Here is a 24,590-nt window from a genome sequence, read left to right as displayed (position 1 = left end):
GAGGAGTTGCGCGTCAACTGCGTGCGACGAAGCGACGGAACTCGCTCGATTAACTCGCGTAATTTACATTCGCAAAGTGGAACGATAACTTCGTAGCGCTGCGAGCGGCTGCGTGGTTAATTTGAATACGAAATTTCATTGGAAAGACTGATATCGTTTGTATTAGTAAATATTTTTGTTTTCGTGGTTCGGGATATCTTTGCGTTCGCAACGGGGTGAGACAAATATTATGTTCAACCTCGGTATTGTGTAGCGAGGTACAAAAGTTAGGTCGAATCCAAGGAGCAAAGGCGTACTTCGAGGATCGAGCGGAAGATATTATAGAATGGCGGAGCAACGGTTACGGCAGAAATACTTTTGAAAATCCCGATGAAATTTTGCCTTATCCGAGTAGCAGAGACGCGGAAAATAGCGGCAGCGAAGAACGGCACCGAAACATGAGTTCGCATTCCTTGGTGTTCTCGGCATAACCTTCGTTTTACGCAAAATTAACGAAGTTATTCGAGGGGGACGGTAAAAGTTCATAGCTGCGCCGGCTAGAGTTTTGCAAATCGAGTTATCGTCGAAACTCCATGGAAGCTGAAAAACGAAAACAACGATTCGTAGTTCAGCAGTTAGGGGATCGATTAAATTGCTTCATCCTTTCCTGTTTCTAATGCCTCTCATTTTACAGCGTCAGAAAATCAAGCTCGACGCGACCACAACAGGTTTCGAGCGGTGTATCGATAGATACACCCGCGGTGCAGCGAGTTTTCCGAACAGTATAATTAAGGTGGCAAACTCGTTTACGGATTCAACGAACTGCGAGCAAAAGTAGTTGCGAGTTAATGTATCGAGCAAGAATAAAATACGGATACTCGCGAGTCGCCAGGACCGTTTAGGATTCTTTAATTGTCTCAATGTACTTAATATTGATTAAAAACGGAAATGGACCACTGTTATTCATTCGTAATAGTCCGGGTTGGTTTTATTTGATTGAAAACATGCAATAAACTCTTTTTCACGTCGAGCTTCGTTATCGGGAAAATTTACGTTAAAGTCGGTTGTAGCACGCGAGTGATTTATTAAATTTCGGTTCAACGAATCTGGCTGTATGTACCATTGCATCTGTACAAAATGATTGGACGTGGTAATTTATAGCCAGATAAACGCCACTTTTTAAATTCTATACGATGTTTAACAATTCGTACTAATGCATGTATTTGTAAAACCCAAACGTTTCCGGGATTCCTCTCTGGAACGTCATGAGAAGGAACGTCATGAGAAGGTACAAAGTTTCCATCATCGGCCCGTCCAACGCGTGCGCGATATGGTCGCAATTAAACCGGTATAAGGTAAGGGGCCAGGTTAGCGTATCGTGGCGGCGCCGGCGTCTGGTAGCACGACGTCCTTAGAGCGACGACATACCGTGCTCGTAATATAGCATACCGTGGCATAGTGCTGCATAATAAACCCGGAATAGGCGGCGTTCTACGCCCTGGCCCCTGGAATACGCACGACGATATAGCATTATCGGCTTCCTGACTATAGCGCGGCCATGCCGGAGCATGGTTCCGGTATACCGTATTCTATCCGTTAAGCTGTGCGCTTTCCTCGCACTCAGCCCCTCATTATCTCAACACAATGAATGCTCCCGGCCGTCCGGTATTGGCATTTGCGCGAATTCCAATAGAATTTAATTGGAGAAGATTGAGCGGGCATACGTGTAGACACCTGTGCGCATGCTCACGGTTCGCGCGAAAACTGAACGCCTGGCTTTGCCGCAGTTATCGAGGGTTTGCCTTTTGTTGGTTTGCTTTCCATGCCTTTCCATGCTGAATTCATATATAGGCATATTTACGTATAATCCCAAGAATTGTATTTTATGTAAAATTGGAGCAGAGGATTTCGAATTATTGCTGGCCCTCAGCGGATGTAACTATGTCCAATTACTGGTTGTAGCTCCAGTAGGGGAGAGTGTTGTACCTAGAGCACAATGTATGTTAACATGTCGTACGATGGAACGTTTGTATGCATTTTGCTTAATCAATTGCTATACAGCTATTGCGTATTTAGACTTTAGTAACTGTATAAATTTAGAAGTTTACATTTTAAATATGCCAGCTTGTATTCAAGAAACGTTCCCTGGTACAACACTCTCCTCTACGGATTTAGCAACCCCGAGGTACCTTAGTTGTAGAGGAGAGCCAGTGGTCCTCAAGCCCTAACAGACTATGCATCCCTAATAGGGACTTTGCACCTTTACAAATAAAAACGTTGGAAGTGTTTGGTGGGGGCTACGGGTCAAAAGACTAACAAGAAATCAACTCGACGAGGATGGTTCGATCGGCAACTCGGTTATGGAACGCATGCGAGGACAAACAGCGTTTCGCGATAGACCTAGCGCGGTTCAAACTGTGTACATTGTCTTCCTTTTGCCGCACCTCCGGGGTATACAACGTTTACGGAGACAATACCGGTTTTCTCGCTGGAGGACGGCTATTGTTTCGCGGTATGGTTTTCAATGGAACACGTCTTCCAGGCCGCGAACGTTTCACGCGTTCGATGGGAACAAACGTAACTGGCTTTGGCGTCGAAGAGGGCTCCGAATCGTTTGTCCGAGGCGATTCTTTCGTCGCGATGATTCGACGTAATCTGGAAAATTACGGACGACGATAGCCAAGAAACAGGTTTCAAATAAATACGATCGTTTAAAACTAAATTTTTAAAGGAGAGTGGTAGGAGTGCGCGTGAAACCATCTAGTAAAAATATTTTATCCTCGCATAGTTAAGGGTATTTCTAGCGCGGGTGTACCGTCGCCCAATTTGCAATTGAAACGAACGCGGACGAATCCGCAATCGTCGCGTCGTATCCTTTCGACGGAGAAATGAAATAATGGATATGGATCCGGGCTTTGTTGAATTTGCCTTTCACCGATTGGAACGATCGCGGTGCTCGTTCGATTTTTTAAAGTGGCTAGGTTCGGTATTTACATTGCTCCGGATTACAGGCCCGTTTTACATTAATCGCACAGAGGCGAGCGCATACGGCCCACAGCGTGCGATCAGTTTCGGGAATTTAATTTGTTTTCAATTTGCCCGCCGGACACACGGCAAATAAAGGACTGATAGAACGGGCACACGCGCTCGTTTCGCATTTAATTCGAGCAAAGTATAGCGGCGGTCTGCGTGTAATCGTTCGCGTCCCACGGATGCCGTTAAAAGTGTTCTCCGTTAAAGCCTGTTAGCCATGCTTTCGGCCAACGCCGACGGCGGAATCGATATATCGGAACGGATACGACGCGGCCCATAATTCACTTTGGTTATAACGTAATCCTTTAATTCGTGCCAATATAAATTAGAATAAGCTGCCTAACCTGTCCGAGCGAATTCGCATTTCCTGCAAATCCCACGAAACTCCATCTCTCGGTTCCGTGTTCGGCTACGGTCTCGAACGATGATTCGTAGGCGCACCGGATCAACGTCGCAAGTCTCTTCCTTCCTTGATTTTCTAATATTGTAGCCGATATAGATACACACAGAGTCTATATATACGTACGCATACAGGGGTTGGATAAAATAATTTGAGCACCTACGATTCAGACTGTTTGCTTCCAACTGTTAAACACGGTCATGGCTTGGTATTCGTCTGGCTTCGTTCCAAAAAACATAGGAGTCTTATTAAAGATAAATGGTGGTTCAATCGTGTATTTTTAAAACAATGCACTTCACAGGTGTTCGCATTATTCATCAATTCGTTGGATGTGTGTTGTGTATACGCACGAATAGGCCCTTAATCTTTCAGGAACGGTAACGTCCAACTTTACCCTCACTGACATGTGACAATCTTGCCTAGTACAATGCAACGTTCGATAAATTCATCGTTGGTCGACGGGGACAAGAACGCGATGCTTCAAACGTCCAAGTGAAACGAATCGAGCCAACTTTCTGCTCTCATAGCGAGATTAATCTGGGAAAATGTAACGCGGTTATCGACCTAAGCGACGCGCCATGCATTTATCATCGGCCGTCGTCGCGAAAGACGATTACGAGATCGCAAGGGAGGACGAGACGCTTGCCGCGCGTAAATCGCCCTCGTAAATAACCTTCGAGCTTTTTAAGTGGATTTTCCTGTCCCTGGTAGACCTTGACGCAGCCAGATCGCGGGTGTTTCGTTGGATCGGTGTACACCACTGTGCTCGTTGTGCGGTGTTGCGGGATCATTGTATTATAAATTACGAATCGCCCGAGTCATCGTTCGCGCTCCTTTTGGTTCCCAACGCGAACGTCAGCGGTGATCGTTTACCGCGTCGTATAATAAATTCGTTCGCCGTGAAATCCTGCAACCGAAAGCATTTTCGAAATGTGATTTATCGCCCGCGTGAATACCAAACAAAAAGAGCAGTAAATAACTCATTTCGTTTTCGACGTTCCATTCTTTCGCGCGCGCGTATCGACGCGGACCTTTCATGCAATATTCAAACGCGGCGTCGAAACACGATTTATCTTCCCCGACAAATAACGGAAAACAATTTTCTCCTACGAATGTAAGACGAAAGAACCAGGCGAAACGACTCGAGTCACCTTGTTATCGATTTGAACGTTTATATCGCGTTCGTAATCCGTCGCGGTTTCGAAAAGGCGACACCTAAAATTGGACGAACCTTTTCGCACGCGTAAACCGCCTTAATGTACCTGCCGTGAGAGTGCATCATCGTTTCCTGCAAACGACGCGCCGCCCATTCATTTTCTTTTATCCGTGTTTCGTCCATTGTGCCGACGCTACAAAAGCGTCGTAACGCTTTAATGGAAAGGAGTACGCGCATCTTCGGCAGACTCGGCCAGATTTTGATTAACCCTTAGGAGCCTGATTCCCCGAATTCAATTTAAAAAAATATCTATGTATTTATTATTTGAACAATTATGACAGCTGACGTTTACTTTTTCAACTTTTGTTCAAAAGAACATCATGCAATGATAACGTATGCATAACCAAATATTCAAATACAATTCGATTTAAAAGTCCGGCATCAAATTCGAAACTTAGGGCATTTAACAGTTAAATCTGATCTAATCAACGTGTTACAAGTATGAATAACTCTGATCGATATCCTTCGGCGCGTTCCACCGACCTGCTTCCCATTTTACGTAACGATCCAGCAGATGAAAAACCAAATGAATTTTCACGCGACATCTGAAATTTTAACGAGGCCCTCGAGATTCGAATAACCGTTTCTGTTTGCAATTATTATCCGTCGTTATTAATTCGCGCACGCGACGCGGTCCAAAGTCTGGTATAATAGCGAGTCGTGGGCGGTTTCGACGGGCAACACCTTTGAACTCGAATATCGCGTTAATTGCACAATCCGTGTACGGTCATTCAATCGTTGAATCTTTACGCAGGATAATTATTCCGTTCGGTAATTTGAATCGCAAGCGTGGGACGATGCCGCTTCTCAAAGAACAGAGGGGTTTCGGTAGCCGACTTTGACGACGATCTCATAAACCACCCAAATAGATTATTGGACGCAACGTTACACCCGGAACATACTACTACGGTTTCAATGAAACCAGCATTTGAGTCGGGTTAAAAGACCTCGTACCTCTTCGTGTACATAAACCGCCTTAATGCACCCTCGGTAGCAGGCCATTACACCACATACCCTCAGCAGCACCGCGCACCCTCCCACCCATCTTCTCGTCGACTCGTGCAGCACGTTCGCACATTCATGGAACTGCGCGCCCGCACGCTCACACGTGTTAACGTAGCCATTGATACGGACGAACGTACACGGACGCGAGCCATACTCGCTGCATCCCCATTCAACTTCCCCCTTAACGCATATTTACGCTGCATCGACCGGCTACTGGGCGAAATTTACACTACCGGTAGCGATACATTATTTCCGCGAACATTAGCGTACCGCCGTTATTGCATTCTCGCTGTCCGTCGGGAATTGCACGCGACTTCCGCGACAATGGATCCTCCGGTATCCGAGCGAAGCGTCGAAAAAGTACTCTTATCGGCGAAAGCGTTCGAACCGCTTCGACGACGATCCATTTTCACTGAAAATTTCCTACGAGTTTCGTCGTCAATCGCATCGAGATTCGCGAGCATTCCCAATGGAATATACTCGTTATTATTAGCAAATCAGGTTTCATCGATCGAACTTTCCGCTGCCTCGTGTTCCAGCGAACGTATAAGTACGCTTATAATCTATCGCTCTTCTACCATTCGATATATCGCAATCACGAAATTTTCACGCAAATACACGTTGCTTTTTTTTTTTTCTTTCTTTGTCTCCTCTTCCACGAATTCAACGCCAGATTGCGTTACGGCAAACGTGCGCTTTTCCAGCGATCCTACCACTTAGAGCCGTCGAATAATTCCAGCTAGTTTGAAAAATTTAGTCTTCGACCGCACAGCGGGCGTAAAACCAGCGACGCAAACCCGACGAAACCAGTGAAACTTTTGTCCGTTCTTGTTATTTCCTCGTCGAGGTTCAGCAACGTCTACCGTAAAGAAATTTCGACGTCATCGTTGCACCAACTTTGAGTAACGAAAATCTCCTCTACGATCCCCCTCGCAATTTTCGTTCCTACACGTCGGCTCGCAGATTTCAGCGAGTAGAAGCACCACGGTGGTGGCAGATTTGTTTTTCGGTTATCCCGTGCCATGGTTACGGATTCAGAGTTTCGTACCATAAATGCTTCCCGAGGCTTCGTTCGTTTTTACGATTTCCTTCGTCGTTTACGCGAAGGTAGATACTATCCATGCGCGAGAAGAGTACCGTAAACCTCGCCTCGCTTGTCGCCTTCGCGCGCAAGCATCGGCTACAAAAAATGTAGTTTATCGGTGAGCGTCTCTACGCACACACGCGTAACTAACTGGTACGCGTTACCAACTTGTCCGAATATTTTTGTAACATGAAAACTAGACGTTATTTCGTTTAAAATTTTGTAGTGTCCGCGCCTCCCATACCCAACAATAAGGAGTCAAATAAGAACACGAAACGTAGGGTACGGGATTGGTCTTGTAGGTAAAGCGGTCGATTGTGGATCCGAGGATCGTGGCTTCGAATCCCCGTGCCTTATTTTTCGTTAGACTCCTACAATTTATTATACAATAATGTACACTAACCACAAGGTAATCGCTACAAGGTATCGTCTATAACATATAATTTAACGTAATGAAAAGCAACCGAACGAATATTTTGATAATTTATGAACTATTAAAGCGAGTAACTGTATGAAACTCAACGGTGTTGGACGTTCTACGTTCTAGTTGATGATGCTGTATAAAAGCATCAGTTCCGTTATAATTCTTTCGCTATGCAAGCTGCACATATGTGTCGTGCTCGGTAGAGGAAAATAGTCTGAAAAAGCAGTAAGACACCGACCTAAGAAATTTATGTTGGATTTTTACGAGGACGGTCTGATATATCTTAGGAGGACCAGGTGGTCGATATGCATACTATGGAAAAGATAAGAGCATGATGTAATAACCTCAAGGTTGGCCGCTTAACAAAATCCCTTGATCTAGGTACAAGAAATCGAGTGACTGGACAGCGGTATCGGATATACGCGAAAGACTTCAGATCACGGATAGAGTTTACAGTAGATAACGGAGACCTGTCGATAGCGTAGGGGAAAAAGTATGGACACCTTGCCGATAATGTCCTATCATGCGACATTTAGCAATACTTAAATTCATCTCGTTAGCGTTACACCAGATGGACACCAGATACTCACATAGCTACGTTTGTATCCTTCGAATTCCCAATGTCGATCCTCTCGTTCGAAACGCCCGAAAGTGAGTTATCGCGAAAAATGTCGCTCGTGTTTGCATCCAGGCTCGTTCCTTTATCAACTTTCAGTTTTTATTTCCGCCCGGAGAGTTCACAGCTGGGCGCAAAGTAAAGAGCAGCCAGCGACTCGACCTCTTCCACCGATATTGTATTTCATGGAACGCGAACTAGATGCTACGCGTGAACTTTATTATTTAGACGCGTGTAGTTTGGAAAACTGATATTTCATGCTAAGTGTAAAGTTACGCGAACACCTTATATCCCGTTCAGCCTGGCACTCTTTATCGCGAAGGTGGCGAACGTCAGATATTATTTCCGGTACTCGATAAAGTTTCAACCAGTGATCGAGGAAGAAACTTGCCTTGGAGTAAACAGATTCAAAAGTTGACAGCTCCTTTTTTCGTATCGAAGACGAAACGTGGATATATCCATTTCCATCAATATCCATTTACGTAGAAATCATTCTTCTGAGTACTGTTCGGAGCCCACGTGTTTCGAACGTTCAACCACCATACAAGTAACATTCAAGTAAAACGTCGGATATACGTTCGTTGAGGTAGTTCGATAAAAAAAAAAAAAAAAAAAAAAAACCGCAGTACCCGCGATAGATGCTCGCCGTGCACAATTTTCACCAAATTTTCCGGCGAATTTCGCTTCGCACGGCTACCTTTTCTCTATCGAGTTCGAGTTTATGTTTTCCCTCGGTGCTCCGTACCGCGGCTGACTACTGCGAAGAAATCCCCGTGGGTGCAACGACGTTCCCGTATTTTCAGGATAGCCTGACAACGGACCGATAAAGCGTAACGGTGCGGAATCCACGCGAATGGCCAGCTCAGGGTTACCGTTGGTGATCCAAACCACTGTAGAAATATATTTATCCCTTGGTTTAATAACACATTCGGTATGAAATCCTTTTCTAATAGTTCCGTAATTAAACATATTCTACATTTACGAGACTAGAAGAACGATGACTGGAACAGTTAAAAAAAGTGTTTCTTGATGTAAAGTATATGAGTCGTTTTATTTTGTATGCAAAGGTGTTTTCAACCACTGTCGTTCAATCATTGAACGTAAACGGTGCGCAAAGCTCCGCGTCTGTATTATCTAGCCGCCCTATATTGCGGCTCGATGAAATCGCACGCGTTGCGTACGTGCAGGAATACGTTCCGCGGCACGGGGCTGTGTACAAGGAAAATTCGCAGAGTCGGTTCACGTTCCGCAAACGAGCCATCGCTCGCGTCGCCGAGTTCCAATATCTAAGGTCATAATTTTAATGAAATTCCTCGGCCCGTCGCGGTCTCCGAATTTCAATTCACGATAAATAACGGGTCAGCTCGGCGTCGCAGAGAATGCCAACGCCCGGTGCACGGCTGCCTCGCTGCCGATATATTATTTTGTTCGGTCAGAAAATGCGGTCAAACCGACGAACTCGACGGGATGCGGGACATAGGATGAAAAGAAAAAAAAAAAAAAAAGAGGGAGTTGGCGGAAATAGGAATAACGCGCAAGTATTTCGAGGAATGAGAATTCCTTGGCGGATAATGAGAATTCTTCGCGACGATCGCTGCACGTGTCTCCGTGCGCGGAATCGTATCGGATGCAGGCCTCGAGGAGTGCATCGACGATCAGGGATGACGACGTTGTCGCTACGAATTATCGTTTCTCGAGGATGGTGAGCGTAAACGTGGCCTAGTTCAGGGGACCAAGTATCACGCTTTCTTCGTAAAGTTTTGAATTTGAAGAATTTTCTCGTCACACGTGCGCTTAATTGGTCGCGGTTAGAAACATCTTGCGGCAGTGATTTGTTAATTATATTTGCGGGAACCGATGTTAACGTTAACAACGCGTCTGTTCCGGAATTAATTTCGTGGAAACGATGCCGGTGTACGCGAGATGCAATTAGGACATTATATTCGATGCTTACGCGAGCGCGCGAGAGTGCACTTTCTTCCTTCGGCTTTCACGTTAATTAATATCAGTTCGTTCGTGGCAACGTTAACAGATTTACGGTACACGCAGGCCCCGTGGAAATTTCCCTGACGCGGACACGTAGCTGAGGGTTCAAGGACCTTAATGCATCGGTAGCGACGCATTATTCCGACAAATACTATCGTCGAGATGTGGTTTCAGCAGGTGGCTCCGAAAGTTTGTTCGCGTTACGTTCCGTGCCGGCGTACAAGGGCTTCTCAGTCAAGACGAACGCGCTGTAATTTAAAGGGCATTCGACTCCAGCTCTGCAGCCGTCATTTTTCTCCTGTCTGTAATTGAACGCGGAATAATATTACACGTCTCGTGCACGACATACGGCGAAATTGTACGCGGAATAACGATCATCGTTTACTCTACGCGCCAAACTGGCGTTGCTGCTTCTCGTTCGAGATGCCTTTTGTAGCTAGACGTCAACATCAGCTGCTCGAGCGCGACGAAAACGATCCGATTCCTTTTTTCAAAGGGCCACGCCCGATTCCTTGTAACAGTCGTTCACTCGAAACTTTATTCGCTCGATACGCAGACTGTTGAACTTTGAACCAAGTTTACGAAGTTATTGGTCTTGGAGTCTGTAGCACTTGGGCGCGATACCTTGAACCTTGACGAAGCCACAGAAAAATGCTTACAAGCATTGCACTTTTATGCGACGAATGACCAAATCGTTTCTTAAAAATAATCTCATAGAAATTGTACAAACCTTGGCACATTGTTTTTTACATTCTTTAGCCAGACGCGATTAATTCAGGTGGTTAAACTCGGGAGGAGACAGAAGACCCAGAAACAGCATTCTCAGAAGTTTCGCGAGCACAAGATCGCCACAGGGGCGTATCGTCGGTCCGTTGTAGGAAGAACCGGAGGCGATGGAACGGCTAGTGGAAAAAAGGAGTCGGGCGTGAGAACGAGGCACGGACGAATGAACGTTGAAAGAGGGGCGGTGGAACAGGTTCGCAAATAAGGAGTACGGGGTACCGAGTTGCGAAGCAGAAGAATGCTCTTGACGTTGACAACGATGGAATGAAGCTGTCGCCGGAGAACACCATAGTTTCTACGGCTTTTTGTCGTTACCCTCGTTGTTCGTTTTTTTTTTTCTTTTTAGGAAGATAGCCGTATTAATTTCGTGCCTCCAGGAAATAAACGCAGCCGAGAGAACTTTTCAAACTTTTAAATCGACTCACCGTGGCAACGTTTACGAGCATTCATTGCGTTTAGTTCGAACGAGCCTTTCCTTGTGCCGCGCGAGGAAAGAACGGCCGACGATCAACCAACTGCAACGTTACCGACTGTGGCTTTAAACGAGACTCCTGTGTAAATAATGTTTCCTGTTAGCACGCTTATTACACGCGACCGTCCTCTCGCAGGACTTAGATACCCGTTAGAGGGATGATATATTAACTCCAGCTACGAGGCCCTTTTGTTCTCTCCGGTTATGAATTCTGTATAAACAGGGGTTAGGGCGAGAGATACGTGTGCGAGCGTGCGTGAGCGGACGTAGCCCTGTGTTTGTCGTTTGAACTGTGACTGTAGAACGGGCACGTTGAGTTTTAGTTGAAGCTTGACGCGGAGACTACTCGGTGCAAGTTGAATAAAATGTGCTTTCCTAATTGAGAACGCGCCTCGATCGTGACACGCGCTCTCCAGAGCCTCTCGAGACGCTGCACTCGTAATTAGTCGACACGCTGAGTAATGAATTTTTAAAATTCGACGGCAAGTCCGATAAATCGATGCGATTGAAGCATCTCGCCCACGGCCAACGATTGAGAGACCGTGGACGGACAATCGTAACGTGTCGGCTCGGAAAGTAACTTATTTTAATAAAGACTCGATAAATTGCAAAGTACTTTGCTAAAACGATTACAGCCGTGGGAAGTAGCTTTTAGCGCTACAATTACGTTCGCCTTGGCCGTTACTCCGCGTCGACCGTGCAACTATTCCAAGATCCTTTACGGCTTCTTTCCGTTTCACGTTGCTCCCAGACTTTTACGTCGATCACGTCTTATTCCCGCCCTTTTGCGCGGATCGTCGTTTTCGCGGGTTACACAGATTTCCCTACCCTTCGCACGTGCTCCACATTCGCGAGCAGCGAGTTTCAATGATCCGTTGAAGGTCTGGAATTAGAGGAAGAAGCACAGAGTCTGGCTGAATTTTACAACTTCGCGATACTCTTTCGACGAGCTAACTCTGTCACGAGCGCCTAGTAAAATCAACGTTTACGTTCATCTCCTACACTTTCGCCTCCAAGTCTTTTTTATTCCCCGTTTTCGTAGAAAAATGAACTAGTGCACGCGGCTACTTTTATCGATCATAAACGAAGGTATACAAAAACGTTTGATTAGACGATATTCGATAGAGCTACTATGTCCCCTCTGACCATCATTTTCCATAACGTATTTTACGTTTTATAATCACGGTTCCTTCTTCACGGGGTCGCGGCGAGTCGGTCTGAATCGTAAACTTAATCGCATACGACGGGATTGCTTTCCAGTTTCTATTCGTTGGTGCTCGAATGAAGGTAATTCCGCCTCGTCGCGAGAACAATGTTACCGTTGGCCTTCGTTCGATCCGACCGCCAGATATACTCGCGGGATGACCCAATCTTCGGACCGAGTCCAAGTTCTCTTCCATTTCCGGATAGAGCACGATCGCGCAAAAACTTCTTTAATCTCCCAGAAGATTCGAGAAACGTTCCTCGCAATATCGGTTACCCAACTTGGACGAATCGAGTATACGGAATTTGCGAGGACCCGTGGAACGAGTAAACGTTTCTGGTGGTTTTCGAGGGTCGTGAAAATTTCAGCGAAATGTGCGACGTTGTTCTCGTAAATCCTCATGCATCACCGACATAAACCGATATATAGAGCGAGTCTAAACAGCTCCTCGCTGAATAAATAACGTTTCCAACGCAACGTCTACGCTTTTAACGCGTTGGTCGGGTATACTTGTTTCTTGCTGCGAGATCAGACATCCTGTTTCGCAGAGGCGAAAGAAAAATTATTGAATGGGGCGGTGAGTGTCCATGTAATTCACAGAAAATGGGATGCAAAATTTAAAAAAATCTTTTGAAATATCAGTTGATTAGATTTGAAACGAGCGTGTACGCGGAAATACGTTGAACGTTTATTCCAATATATATTATGGTTCCGCGTTGGTTTCTTTTTCGAAGGTAAAGGGAGGATGTTGGATAGGAAAGAGGGAAAATAGCGAAGAATTCGGACAGGCTGGAAGGACACAGGGATGCATACGATGTTTGAATGTGGGTAAGGTAGCTTGCTGCTGCTGGAATGAACGGGTGTAAAACTAGAATGAGGCGTAGACGTGACGGCGCGGCGGGGCCGTGAAGCGAATCAAACGATTTTACGCTCCAAATTTCAGCTCTTTGAATCAGCCAGCGCGGAGAAGCCTAGAAAAAGCGGCAAAATGTACAGTTATTTCGATTTTCGCCGAAGTATATTCGTGTTCGTAGAGTTACTTGTCCCTCTTAACATTTCCACTGTAAGAACAATCCATAATATTACTCCAAGGGATCTCGGTTTCTTTGCATGGTGGCGACCAGAGGAGATTATAATTCTTGCAACAATAAAAGTTTTACCGTGCGATCCAACGCTGAGTTGAGCATAGAAGTGTAAACATTTGGTAGGTTCGTTAAGAATATGCTAAATTCCCGGCTACATTAAATTGCCATTCGTTGACGTTATTTTAAGCGTATTTCCACCTGCGGGTGGGAAAACAGCGATAACAGGAGAAACGGCGATTCTCCCATTAATGCGAAAATCGTATTTGCAATAGTAAAATACAGTTAAGCAAACACAGCTGTGCTGCATTGCGTTCTCCCAGCGTAGTTTAATGACGTCGGAGGTAGCTTAATTCTGGTCTCTTTACATCTCACTAATTAGTAAATATGCTGTGTATTTACCGTACACGGTTTTATAAAGTTTAGTATATTCACGTGTCTGCTCGCGATAATTCCGACTGTAAACATTTTCTATTCGTAGTATCGCCCGCGTCATTGGTTCGCCTACTTTCCCCGAGATGCTAAACGAACAAAGTACTAAACCAACGCTTTATTAATTTTTGTAGAACACTCGCGGGTCATTGTATCACCGCTCGCGTACTTGCTCGAAAAGTAGATTTTCATAAATGCTGCGTTTACCTTTCGGTAACAACGAAGGGGTCGTTAACCGTATCGCTTTCTTCGGAACGAGACGAATTCAACGCCCCCGCCAATCGTTACAGTTACCAACTCGCGCGACTGTGACTGACGGGTGTGTGGGTGTATGCATGTCCATTCAGGTGACGAGCCCTTGGAAAATCGAAGCGAGAAAAAATGTTCAATATTCAACACAGAGGTAGAGAAAAAAGTCGTCGGAGTGCGCGACGAACGGCTAAACTCGTAAGAGTACAACGAGAGAATCGTATTTATATTCTCTTTGGAGGAACGTCGATTCCTTTTCCGCATTTCCTTACGAAATACATGTATTATTTCCTGCCTTCCGAGCTCATACGCGTTCCATAAAGGAGTCCCTCGACGTTCGACCGAATATTTGCAAAAAGACGAAAACGCGTATTCAAATACAGGTACGTAATCTATATCGAACATCCTGAGTCGTAGGAAGTCCAACCAGGGGTGCATTTATCATCGGGTTAACACGATTCATCCCTGGCTCCTCGCGCAGAAAGTACCCTCGGGAGCTCCTCCCTCGTTCACTTATCAATTCAACTATTCGGAAGCATCGGAGATTCTCTAACTTTACCATTCGGAGGCATAGCGGAAACGTTGTTTCGTTCGTGGAAAATGGTGGGCGCTTGAAAGAAAAGAATGAACGTATCAATTCCGCGTACGACAAGCATCCGTTGGCGGGCGAGCATCGCGCGTTTTATGATTATGTACGTTGCATGACGCGCACCGTCTGGGAGGACTTTCATTGAGCGGACAAACCCCTAGGCACGGATTCGAGAGGAAAAAATTGTCGATACGAAGTAGGGGTTTGGGCATGAAGCGAAGGGGAATAGGATGGTTGAGGGTGAGCGTAGAACGGGCAGTCTGCCAGAAAGGACGAGGCAAAAGGTGGGATGAGGTCCGATCGTGGGCATGCATCGAAAGAGAGCGACGAACGCGAAAGGGGAACGTTCGAGAGAGACGAGGTTACACAGAGAGAATAGGAGGGTTAAAGAGAGAGAGAAAGAGAGAGTGAGGGAGGAAGGGTGGTAGAGGGAAACAGACAAGCTAGAGTTGGCTGGGATCCGCGGATAGCGGATTGGGATGGATGGGTTGATTGATTGGGCACGCTTGTATTGTTTCAGGAGGAAGCTGAATCGACGTAACGGTCTACGCCAGGATGGCCAGTTGGCCGTTGAGAATCGTACTCCTGTCCAGCGCCCTCATCCTTGTCCGCGGTAAGTAAGAACACAAATCGTTGGCTGTGCCCGTGGAAATGATTCCTCCTGGCCGTTTCGTCGTGTTCGACCGTCAGCCATTTCAGCGACCGGGCTCGGGCAATACCGTCGGGATGCCTGTTTCGCGTGAAGAGGGGGTGGAAGAGGGAAAAGGGAGTGCGTTTAGCCGAGTAAATATTTGCGTCGCTGAACGCGAAGCGAGAAAATGAGACCGGCGCTACCGCATCTGCCTGGAACAGAAAGTATTTCGGTAATAAAGTGACTTTTTCCGGGTAGGAATTATTTACTCCGGACGTCTTTCAAAAATAAACCTAACCGAGGAAGGTTAATGAAACCATTGACAAGAGGATTTAATTGATAAAAATAGAATTTTTAATATCGTTACCCTCTGGACCGACTTCCACGCACGTTGGATTACTACACGGACACTCGCATCCTACTTCCGTTTCCGTTGCTCCTTTCTCAACGGGCGCAAGCTTCGACTTTACCGCCGAACTGTTCCGGTGATTGATTTTCCGTAGCTCCGCAATCCACTCGGTGTTGCTTTCCTAACAACGAAACTACCGCAGGTATTCCTTTGAATTACGAACGCAATTGTCATCCGATCCATACATTCATTTTCTACGGGATGCAAGATGCTAAAAAGTCGGAAAGTATTATTTTTATAGCGTTTCGTATAGGCCAGCTCGGTAAAGTCTAACGTGTCCGTGCAATAATAAGGAAAGTACTTCCGTGGGTACCTGTTCTAATAGCCGAGAGTGTAACAAGTGAAACTTTCCTTTTAAGAGTGTTTTACTGTACACAGAATAAACAGAGCGACGCTGCTCCTTTTTCTTCTGTAAAACTTTCCCGGTACAGCTGCGCGCGAATGCAAGCTCCTCTGTTCGACATAATGCTGCAACAGGAGGCGACGACACACTGTCAGTCGCCAGAATGCTCGGCATGCTCGACTCCTACTCGACTAAAATATTCGGTCCATGAGAAATCCTAGACGTTCGATTCGATTCAACAGTTGGGTAGTCGGGAAGTCTCTAGCACGCCTTTAGCCTTCTACGTACTTCCAAATTGTACATCGAAGGAATTCGGATTCTTTTTCTTCTTTAAACTTGCTGCCGGTGTTTTCCTTTACGCTTGTCTCGTCCGTCTTACAACTTTCAACGTTTACGTCTATCCGAAGTAAATAAATATTCTAGATTCGTACGAAGATATCGAATTCTCTCGGGAGCTTTCGTTTCGCGGTGACGGAGCCGCCGGTGATGTCTTTGCCATCGGTTGGAGGTAAACGGTTTTATTTATTGCACTCTTATAAACGTCCCAGAGGGCATTAAAACGCCGATAAATTCAGCGGAAAAACACACCTAGATCATCCAGCTCGATACTTGTTGCAGAGTATCCTCGGCCACGATTTTCCTTCGTTCCATTGTTTCTTTCAACCCTCGTCTGCTTTCAGCGTTCACCCCTGCAACGAACATTAGCGCAATACCACGATCTTACTCGTAATTAAATATCGTACTTGGCAAACTGGAACGATATAAACTTCCGCGTCAAGTTTACGACTGCCGCGGAAGTTTCCTGATATTGAATATCATCGCGAAAGACGTTTCATAGTTGAGTCTCCCCCGACGCTCGTAGAAACTTTTTAATCGTCGCTGGCCGGGCACGAATGTTGTTCCAGGCTCGTTCTTCTCTATTTTCTCTCTCTCTCTCTTTCCCGTGGCATCGAACACGAGATACGTTTGCCGCGGGCGATCTCCGGAAATCGGCGCGGGAATATCGGATTCGTACTATTCCAGCCGCGAAGTCCGTCTTTCAACGTGGCTCTCCTTGTCACTTTCTCGGTCGTTTGAAGACGGAAACGAAGGAACTCACGTGGACACACGAGTCGTGGTTGGTAGTCGGTTTGCGGCCGTAAGCCGTTGAGAAGAGGAAAATAGTGGAGAAAGAGCGTGGAGTGATTTGGAAGGTAGCCGCGGTCTTGCTAGGGGCTGGGGGTGCCGGTGGGACAAACGAGGAGAGAAACGGCGCGATGGGGTGGTTGAGGTGGATACCGGAGGAACTAGAAGTGGAAGTGGAACTGGAAGTGGAAGTGGAAGTGGAAGTGGAAAAGGGAAAAAGGAAGAGTAAAAGAAAGTAGAGGAAGGCGGTGTGCGAGGGTGGTGTTAGTAGCGGCGATGGTGGCTTAAACGAGAGAGGAGGGACGGGTGGTTTCTTAAAGATGTGAGCCAGGGCGCACTTGTTGCACGGAAAAGGAGTATGGGCGACGCTAAGGAAGGAAGGAAGGAACTGGCGTGTGCAGGCTCGGCAGCGTGCAGAGGGGAGGAACGGGATTTCCACGGGGGTGGCCAAGAAGGGGAGAAGAAAAACGACGGAGGGTAGAGAAGGAGATTTGACGGCGGCGAGAGTTGCCGGTGGAAGGCGAGGAAAAGATGCAAGGGCGAGGCGCGGCTTGGGAATCGAATTGATTCTCTTTTACGGGCTCGCGTTACTTTCCTTTACCGTCTCGCGATCCTTGCCTCTTGACCGGGCTTCTTTCCACACCCCCTCGCACCCCATCCGTAAACTCCTCCACCTCGCCCATGTTATTTATTTATCAGCTCTCGCACGTATCTTTCCTCGTCCTCGAGTAAAGGACCACGCGATACTTCTCTTTACCTTTACCTCTTTCTCCCGTTATTTCTTGTCTCGTTTCTCACTTTGCTTTTTTTCTCTTCTATTCTCCACGCCCCGTTCAAGTCCAGTCGATCTCTCTAGTCGTTGTACCCAACTTCCTCCTCCATTTCTTTTCCTCGCTATTCGACGATGAAAGGCAGTTCTTCCGCATCGACGCGAGAAATCGACACTCGCCAATTGCACCGACGGAGAAGACTTATTGGGATTCCTTGTGGACAACGATCCTCTAAATCGTCGGCGATCGATCCTCCGGCGACCAATCGAGACGATTCATTGGGTACGGTGAATATTGTGTAACGTATGAAAGCGCCAGTCGTACGACTTTTTCTATGCGATTGTAAGAAACTGAGAGTGACTCGTGAACGAGGCGTATCAATGAAAAACGAATTAGATTTTGCTGGAAAACACGAAAGAGGAAGAACGGTGCACTCAAGTTTATTAGCCGTGAAACACAGACGGAGTAACAGCTACTCCCTAGGATAGGCAGCAGTCCATTGAACTTTTGGGTCGAGAGAATTCACCGTGTTACTTATTTATCAGCACCTACGCGTATGTGTAACGTAGCTACATCCGCGTAAAGAACCACGCAGCCATCGACCCTTGGGAAAAAGGCACTTTCCACGCGAGTGGATAGAATCACCCGGTCCGGATTGGATTGGAGCCTCAACGAAAAACTTATTGGGATTCCTTGCGGATATAACAGGGTTCCCTGGTCCGCTTTCACCAGGAAGCACGACGAACGAATCGATCGGCGTCGATGAACGGGATCGCCTACGGATTACATTAGTCGAAGAATCGGTATTGCGCGGATAATTTCTCGCAACTTTGGCAAATTACGCTTTAATCGGGAGGATTAAACGCGAAAGAGAACCCCTTTGCTCGCTCGAATTACCAAGAAACTGCAGAGCGAAGACTATCGAGTAGCCTAGACAAAAGGTATCGACGTGTGGTGATTACCTTGCTCTAGGTTGAACTCTGGGAAATAGAGCTTAAAATAGTAGCTTAAAATCATCACGGTACAACGGAAAATGTATCGTCACTGGTTGAATTGTAAAAGGATATCGGAGAAAGAACTCTGTATCAAGAATCGTCCCTATGGATTCACGTACGTTCTTCGCTTGGATGACATTTTATTGATTTCGAGACTATCGCGTCTCGACTGTAGCAGGAGATTTTCTCAGTGACTTCGAGACTATGGCAGGTTGAATCGGAAGATGTTGCAACCGTGAGTCGATAATTCGGGCTCCGCTCGGCATCACCGTCCTCGTGCGATCCGTGGATCTATCCAATCGAGAGTATTCGAGGCTGGAAACTGTCCAACATCGTTCAGAATGTTCACATTCGCCGCGGAATTCGATTGGATTGGTTTTTCTGGAAATTTAACCGAGCTTATGATTTCGGGAACGGCCAGAGGACGTTTTTACCGTCGTTGCAGCATTCCACGACGCGGCCGAGCGATCATCGAATCTCGACGACGTGCCCGTGTCGATAGCCTTGCAAAATAAATTGCAATCCCCCACGGAACGCCTCCCGTAAATACGCCAATAGTGAGACGAAGGATCCCGTTGTGCGTTCCCGTGAAACTTTTCCGCGAACGATTAACACGAAACGAAGTGTGTTATCCGGTTCTCAGGCGATTTTTTTTTTTTTGCGATCATCGGCGAAGAATCCGCTTTTATCGGCGAGAAAACCTTCGAGCGGGCAGGAAACTTTCATAAAAGAATTCAAATTAGTCGATCCTCGGAATTTAACTACCCCGTTCGGGGTTCCCGATGAAATTTTCGCTCGAGAGTATTGAACTCGACGGCTACCTATCCGGGTCCAACGTGTGCCTTATTTTTACAATATCGATTTCCTTCGCCTCTTTGATGTTGGATCTTGCATTATTCAACGACTCCTTGGTTCGCGCTATTTCAGCTCTCATCATGTGTGGAACATTACGGAACCGCGTTAATTTATATTTGACTAGCTGTGCCCCGCAGTTTCACCCGCGTGGAATACCAACGTTGCGACCCCCTTTTACTCCCTTAAGGGTTGAATTTCGAAATATCTTATTCTTATTCCTTGGATACATCATAAAGGAAACCTCTGTGGAAAATTTCAGCTTTTTAGGTTCAAGGGTTTAGCCTGGACGTTGATTGTAATCAGTCAGGGCTTCATTCTTATATATAGAGAGTGATGATTTTGCGAGGAAAAAATGAATCGAAAATAAGCAACAGAGTTTTTTAATTTGAGCTTTCAATCTTGAGTCTTGAATCTCCTTGGAGCACGTGTACGACTTAACCAGCGTGTTTGACCATTACTCACCATTTCTACTTGTATTGTTAATTTATGTTGCTTCTGTTATGTTAGTGTCCATTTCAATTAGTTGTAATCATTTAAAAAATAGGAGTTTCCATAAAAGAGGTATGGTACATTAGACAATGCCAGAATTACTAGAATTGGCCAGTCGTGGTCAGACATGGTTAGCCAAACCTTTCGATTTATTTTTAGGAAACCGAAGCTTCCTATGAAAAAATATCATTCTTCATTTTCGATTCGTTTTCAAGCAAAGAACCATCCCCTGTTGGTGAGCAGCCTCGAAAAACGCGACGTGGAGAAAAATTTGAATAACGGTGTTCTATTTTTATAACTGAATGGACATTATTTTCCAATGCCAACGAGCGAGGAAATTCGCAAAGGAAAAATATTGTACGATTTTTTAAACCGTAAATGCGCGTACTTTTGGAGTCCTCCGTTGTATCGGTTAAAAATATCTCGTACTATAAAAAAGCACTTCGTCTCACTACCGCGGCAATTCGAATTTGATCGTCGAACTAAATCGAAAGCAATGTCAAGGTTTTAAAGAACAAGAAGTTTCAGAAACTCTTTCCACTCGAGACGATCGCGGAAAATAGCCCCGAGTACGGGGGTTGAAGCTCCTTGTCGATTCGAGCCGCGACAAGCGACATTTGCGCGCACCGTCTCGGGCCGAGCCGAGTCGTTCTCTTTCACGTAGAGTGTTAAATAAACAAATTTGAACGCGGCCGTGTCCGACGAGTGGCGAGGACCGAGGGGCGAAGGTAACGTGGGAAGCGCAGCGTGCCAGTACAAACATTGCGCGGTGAAGCGGTCTTCGTCGCAGAGTCGGCGCAGATAACCCCAGCGCGATCTTCGCGTTCAAGTGTTGCAGACATTTAACGAAAAGCGCCGTGAAAAGGGGCGACGATAAACGGGCGTCGTTTCACACGACGCGAAGCACCGCGCTGCCCCGACTGCGACTGCTAACGAAAGAACGCACGTAACTGCAGTCTCGATTGCACGCCCACAGCCCTTTCTCCTCTCGGCGCGTACACATTTATCCCTCCCCACTTTCCGTCAATTGACAGAGTCTGCCAAGCTCTCGCGAGGTGCGCTAAAAGGTATTTGTGATACCCTCGTATACATTAATTTCCTCGAGCCCGTTCAAAGGACTCGCGACTGCAAACCGGTGCCCTGCTATCGAGAAATTTGTCATTCATTCTCGTATTACGCTAATCCTAGGGATTAGTTCAATTTTCTTTTCGGTCATTTATTTAGTTGGTCTGATACGAGAGTATCTCCGCTAAATAGGACAGCATTCAAAAAATCTTTTATTTTCAAATATAGCGTAGTTAATTTCCAAACTTTCAGACAGCATGTAACGATCGCCCTCCGTTCGATTCGTTTCGCGCAAACGAAACGTCGTCAACGATTTCATCGCGGGGCGTTTTTGAAATCCAGGATCCATTTAAACCGAGACGCGTAGAGTCGGCGTGGTTCCCGCAGGGGCGTGTGCACGCGTTGTTTATAAATTTCTTTTCTGGTCGTGGTCGCGCGTACCCCGCGCCCGCCTAGTCGTATTATTCTTTTGTAAGGGAGAACCGCGCTCCCTTTGAGACATGGCATGGATTTCGTGGCGCGCATTTACATAAACACGCGGCTGAATTTCCAACCGTCGACCGAAGGGGACGAAAACAAAACAAAACGCCTTCTCCAAATCGACTGAAGCGATTTTCGACTCGAGCGAAATTTAGTGACGAAATTTTACATTCGTCGCGTTGCTGTTGTTGAAATACTCTGTAATTTGCCGTGCAGCGCGCAAACCTCCCGGCTTTCTCCATTAAAGTACTTAAATTAAAGCTCGTTGGAATTTGAAAATTCCTCGCGACGAGGAATTATTGTGCGCGGCGTTGAATGAACAAAATGGAGTATAATTTGCGAGTCGACTGTAAACGTAAATGTAAATGTAATTGAATGGATAAACGAGTCGCCGCCTTTTAATCCGAAACGTTGTATTCGCCCTCCATTAGTCGCCTGGTTCACTTTATTAGTCGCAAGCGAAATTTCGCGCTTCGATCTCTGCTAAAAAAAAAGCTTTCAACGTACGACTCTAAAAACTATCGAATAATATAGCGGAGTCCTCGAAGAGTACCCTCGAGTTCTTTCGCTTCTTTTGAAAGTGTGTTGCGATATAAAAACTAGATCTGGAAAAAATGGATGCAAGCGACTGACGGTAACGGTAAGAATAAGGTGGCTGACGGAGAGTTAACAACGCCGCGACAAAGGAGGCATGACATTTTTCCATGGCAGACTCTTAACTAATTTCAGCGACGCGGGCGACTAGTATTGATCCAGCTCAATTTCCGCTTCCTCTTTCCGTCGCTGCATGTGCGCGTCTTGTAATATCGAAGACGCTGGGCGATGCTGCTCTCACGGTACAATTTCTCCACATTCTCCGTGACGTGGAATTATTGGGAAGGCATTCAAGTACATCGGAGCACACGATGTTGGGCTTTCAGGGACGAACAAAGACGATTAAACCGCGTGTCACGGTTACGACGTCTGCTACAATAAGCGGATCGCTGAATGGGCGACGCGGGGACCGCGCATTGATAATGCTAATCGCGTACTTACATTCGAGCGGTGTTATTAATACGTCGTCTCGAGTCTCGACGTCCTCGTACGGAACACGCGTTGTTCAAAGCAATTTATGGTATCCAATTTCGACGCGGTTGCGAGATCCGAATAACAAGTTGCCGCGATACCATTTTAATCAATATTAATCGGATGGCTTCGCGGTTCTCGGCTCGGGGAAAATATTACGCGAGCAATATCTCGAAACCTGTCTATAAAGACGAATTAAAAAGTTGCCAACGAATGGTCGCTTTCTAGAGGAATTGATTTTCCTGTGCCGTCAATCCTTTTAGCCCCGTTGAAGAAAAACATACGAAACTAATTTAACGAATAGTGAAAATATAAAAGCCTGTTATATAATATCAACCAGCATCGCCGCCGCACCTATACTAAATGGTCGGCAAGATGGACGAGGTTGAACAAATTCAGAGGTAAATAAACGCAGAGTCGTAAATATGTACATCGCAGGATCGACGAGTACAAACGATGAGTTTACTCCGGTACCCGGGTTAACGTTGAACGCAATATCTTTCAGACGAAACGAATGTTTCCCCTCGGAGCTTTTCAATTACCCCGCGGCAACGAAGAAGTCACGGAAATATAGTTTGCTGGATTTACACCCCAGCCGGTTTTGACGAAGTTTCGCGCGCTTCATCCTCCCACGGCGGACTTTGTTAATAACACGGCACGAGCAGCCACTCGACGGTTTATTCACGCGTTCCAGCAACAATTTCGTTTGCGGGCTGTATACTTTGCCTGGGGAAATCGTAATGTCCGCGGTGAATTCACCGCTGTAAATTGACGGAACGAGCAATTACGCCAGAGCCCGTAAATGGACATCGCACGAGACACATTAGTTTGCGTACAGTTAACGCACGCACGTACGGGCTGTATGCGTAGAGCTCAAGTTTACGTACCGGAACCGTAAACTTTCCAATTAGACCTCCGAACGCGTGTTTACCACTGCGCGTCCGTATTAATTAGACCGAAAGCAACATTATACAGAAACCGGAAAATGTGCGACGAATCCATCGGTAAAGTTTAATTTAGACGGAACATGTTTCCTTGAATAGGTCGGTGTGCGAGAAGGTCAAGTTGCGTACTCTCGTGTACGGGCTTCGTAACTGCTCTTGTGCAATGTTTCCTGTTTTATATGTGCAATGGTCCTGATCCGATGTATATAGAAACCGTTCGACCTTCCTTCGCGATGTGTATCCGTATTCGGCAAAGAGTTCGCGGAGTAATCCGTCATCCTTAGGGAAATTGCGATATTTATAATATGCACGTTTCCGGTGCATTCGAACGGGGAATTAAAAGGAAAACGAATTAAAGAGCGACGGAACTTGGTCTCCTAGGGCCGATGTTTCGTGGCCCGAGGTCTTCGACCCCTCGACTTTCGACTTCTGACACGTTTCGCGTATAGCCGTACGCGTCTCAACTCCGGGCCTTCGATGTGTTCGTCGCCGGTCCGTGCTCGTTAACTAGTTAAAGCCATTGTGTTCGTACGTCAGAGCGTGCGGGCAGGCCGGCGCTGAGACACTGCCTGCCGGCGCCCCAGAGACGTATCTGGAGATGTCTGGAGACACGAACGACGTCGACGACCGTCGTCGTGTAGGCACACAGGAAGCTCCGTAGATGAGATGAAACGCGTCGGAAACAAGGGGCTCCTCCGAGGGTGGAAAAAGGAAAAGTGATTAGGTTGGGAACGTCACCCTACTCCGTCGTCGGGCGTTTCTGGTACACCCCCGGCTCCGAGTCGATAATTAACAAGCCAGGCCAGTCGAGTCACTTAGGCGTGCTGCTGCGTTGTCGACGTCCTCCTCCTCCTCCTCCTCCTCC

The 24,590-nt window shown here is 46.4% G+C and overlaps 1 protein-coding gene across 5 annotated transcripts in view; it reads left to right on the top strand.

Moving 5' to 3' along the window:
• Positions 1–24,590, top strand: part of LOC128887461 (cell adhesion molecule Dscam2-like) — a 105,266-nt gene that overhangs the window by 5,633 nt on the left and 75,043 nt on the right. For all 5 annotated transcript variants that reach the window (XM_054143337.1, XM_054143338.1, XM_054143345.1 and 2 more), the window contains exon 2: positions 15,075–15,167. In XM_054143337.1, the coding sequence (XP_053999312.1) occupies positions 15,110–15,167 (58 nt within the window). In that variant the 5' untranslated portion in view covers positions 15,075–15,109. The remainder of the gene's footprint in view (positions 1–15,074; positions 15,168–24,590) is intronic.

The sequence above is a fragment of the Hylaeus anthracinus genome, unplaced genomic scaffold, assembly GCF_026225885.1.
Source record: "Hylaeus anthracinus isolate JK02 unplaced genomic scaffold, UHH_iyHylAnth1.0_haploid 11989, whole genome shotgun sequence".
Classification (NCBI taxonomy): Eukaryota; Metazoa; Arthropoda; class Insecta; order Hymenoptera; family Colletidae; genus Hylaeus; species Hylaeus anthracinus.
Note: the sequence above shows the minus strand (reverse complement) of the source record. Positions and strands in the feature narration are given on the sequence as shown.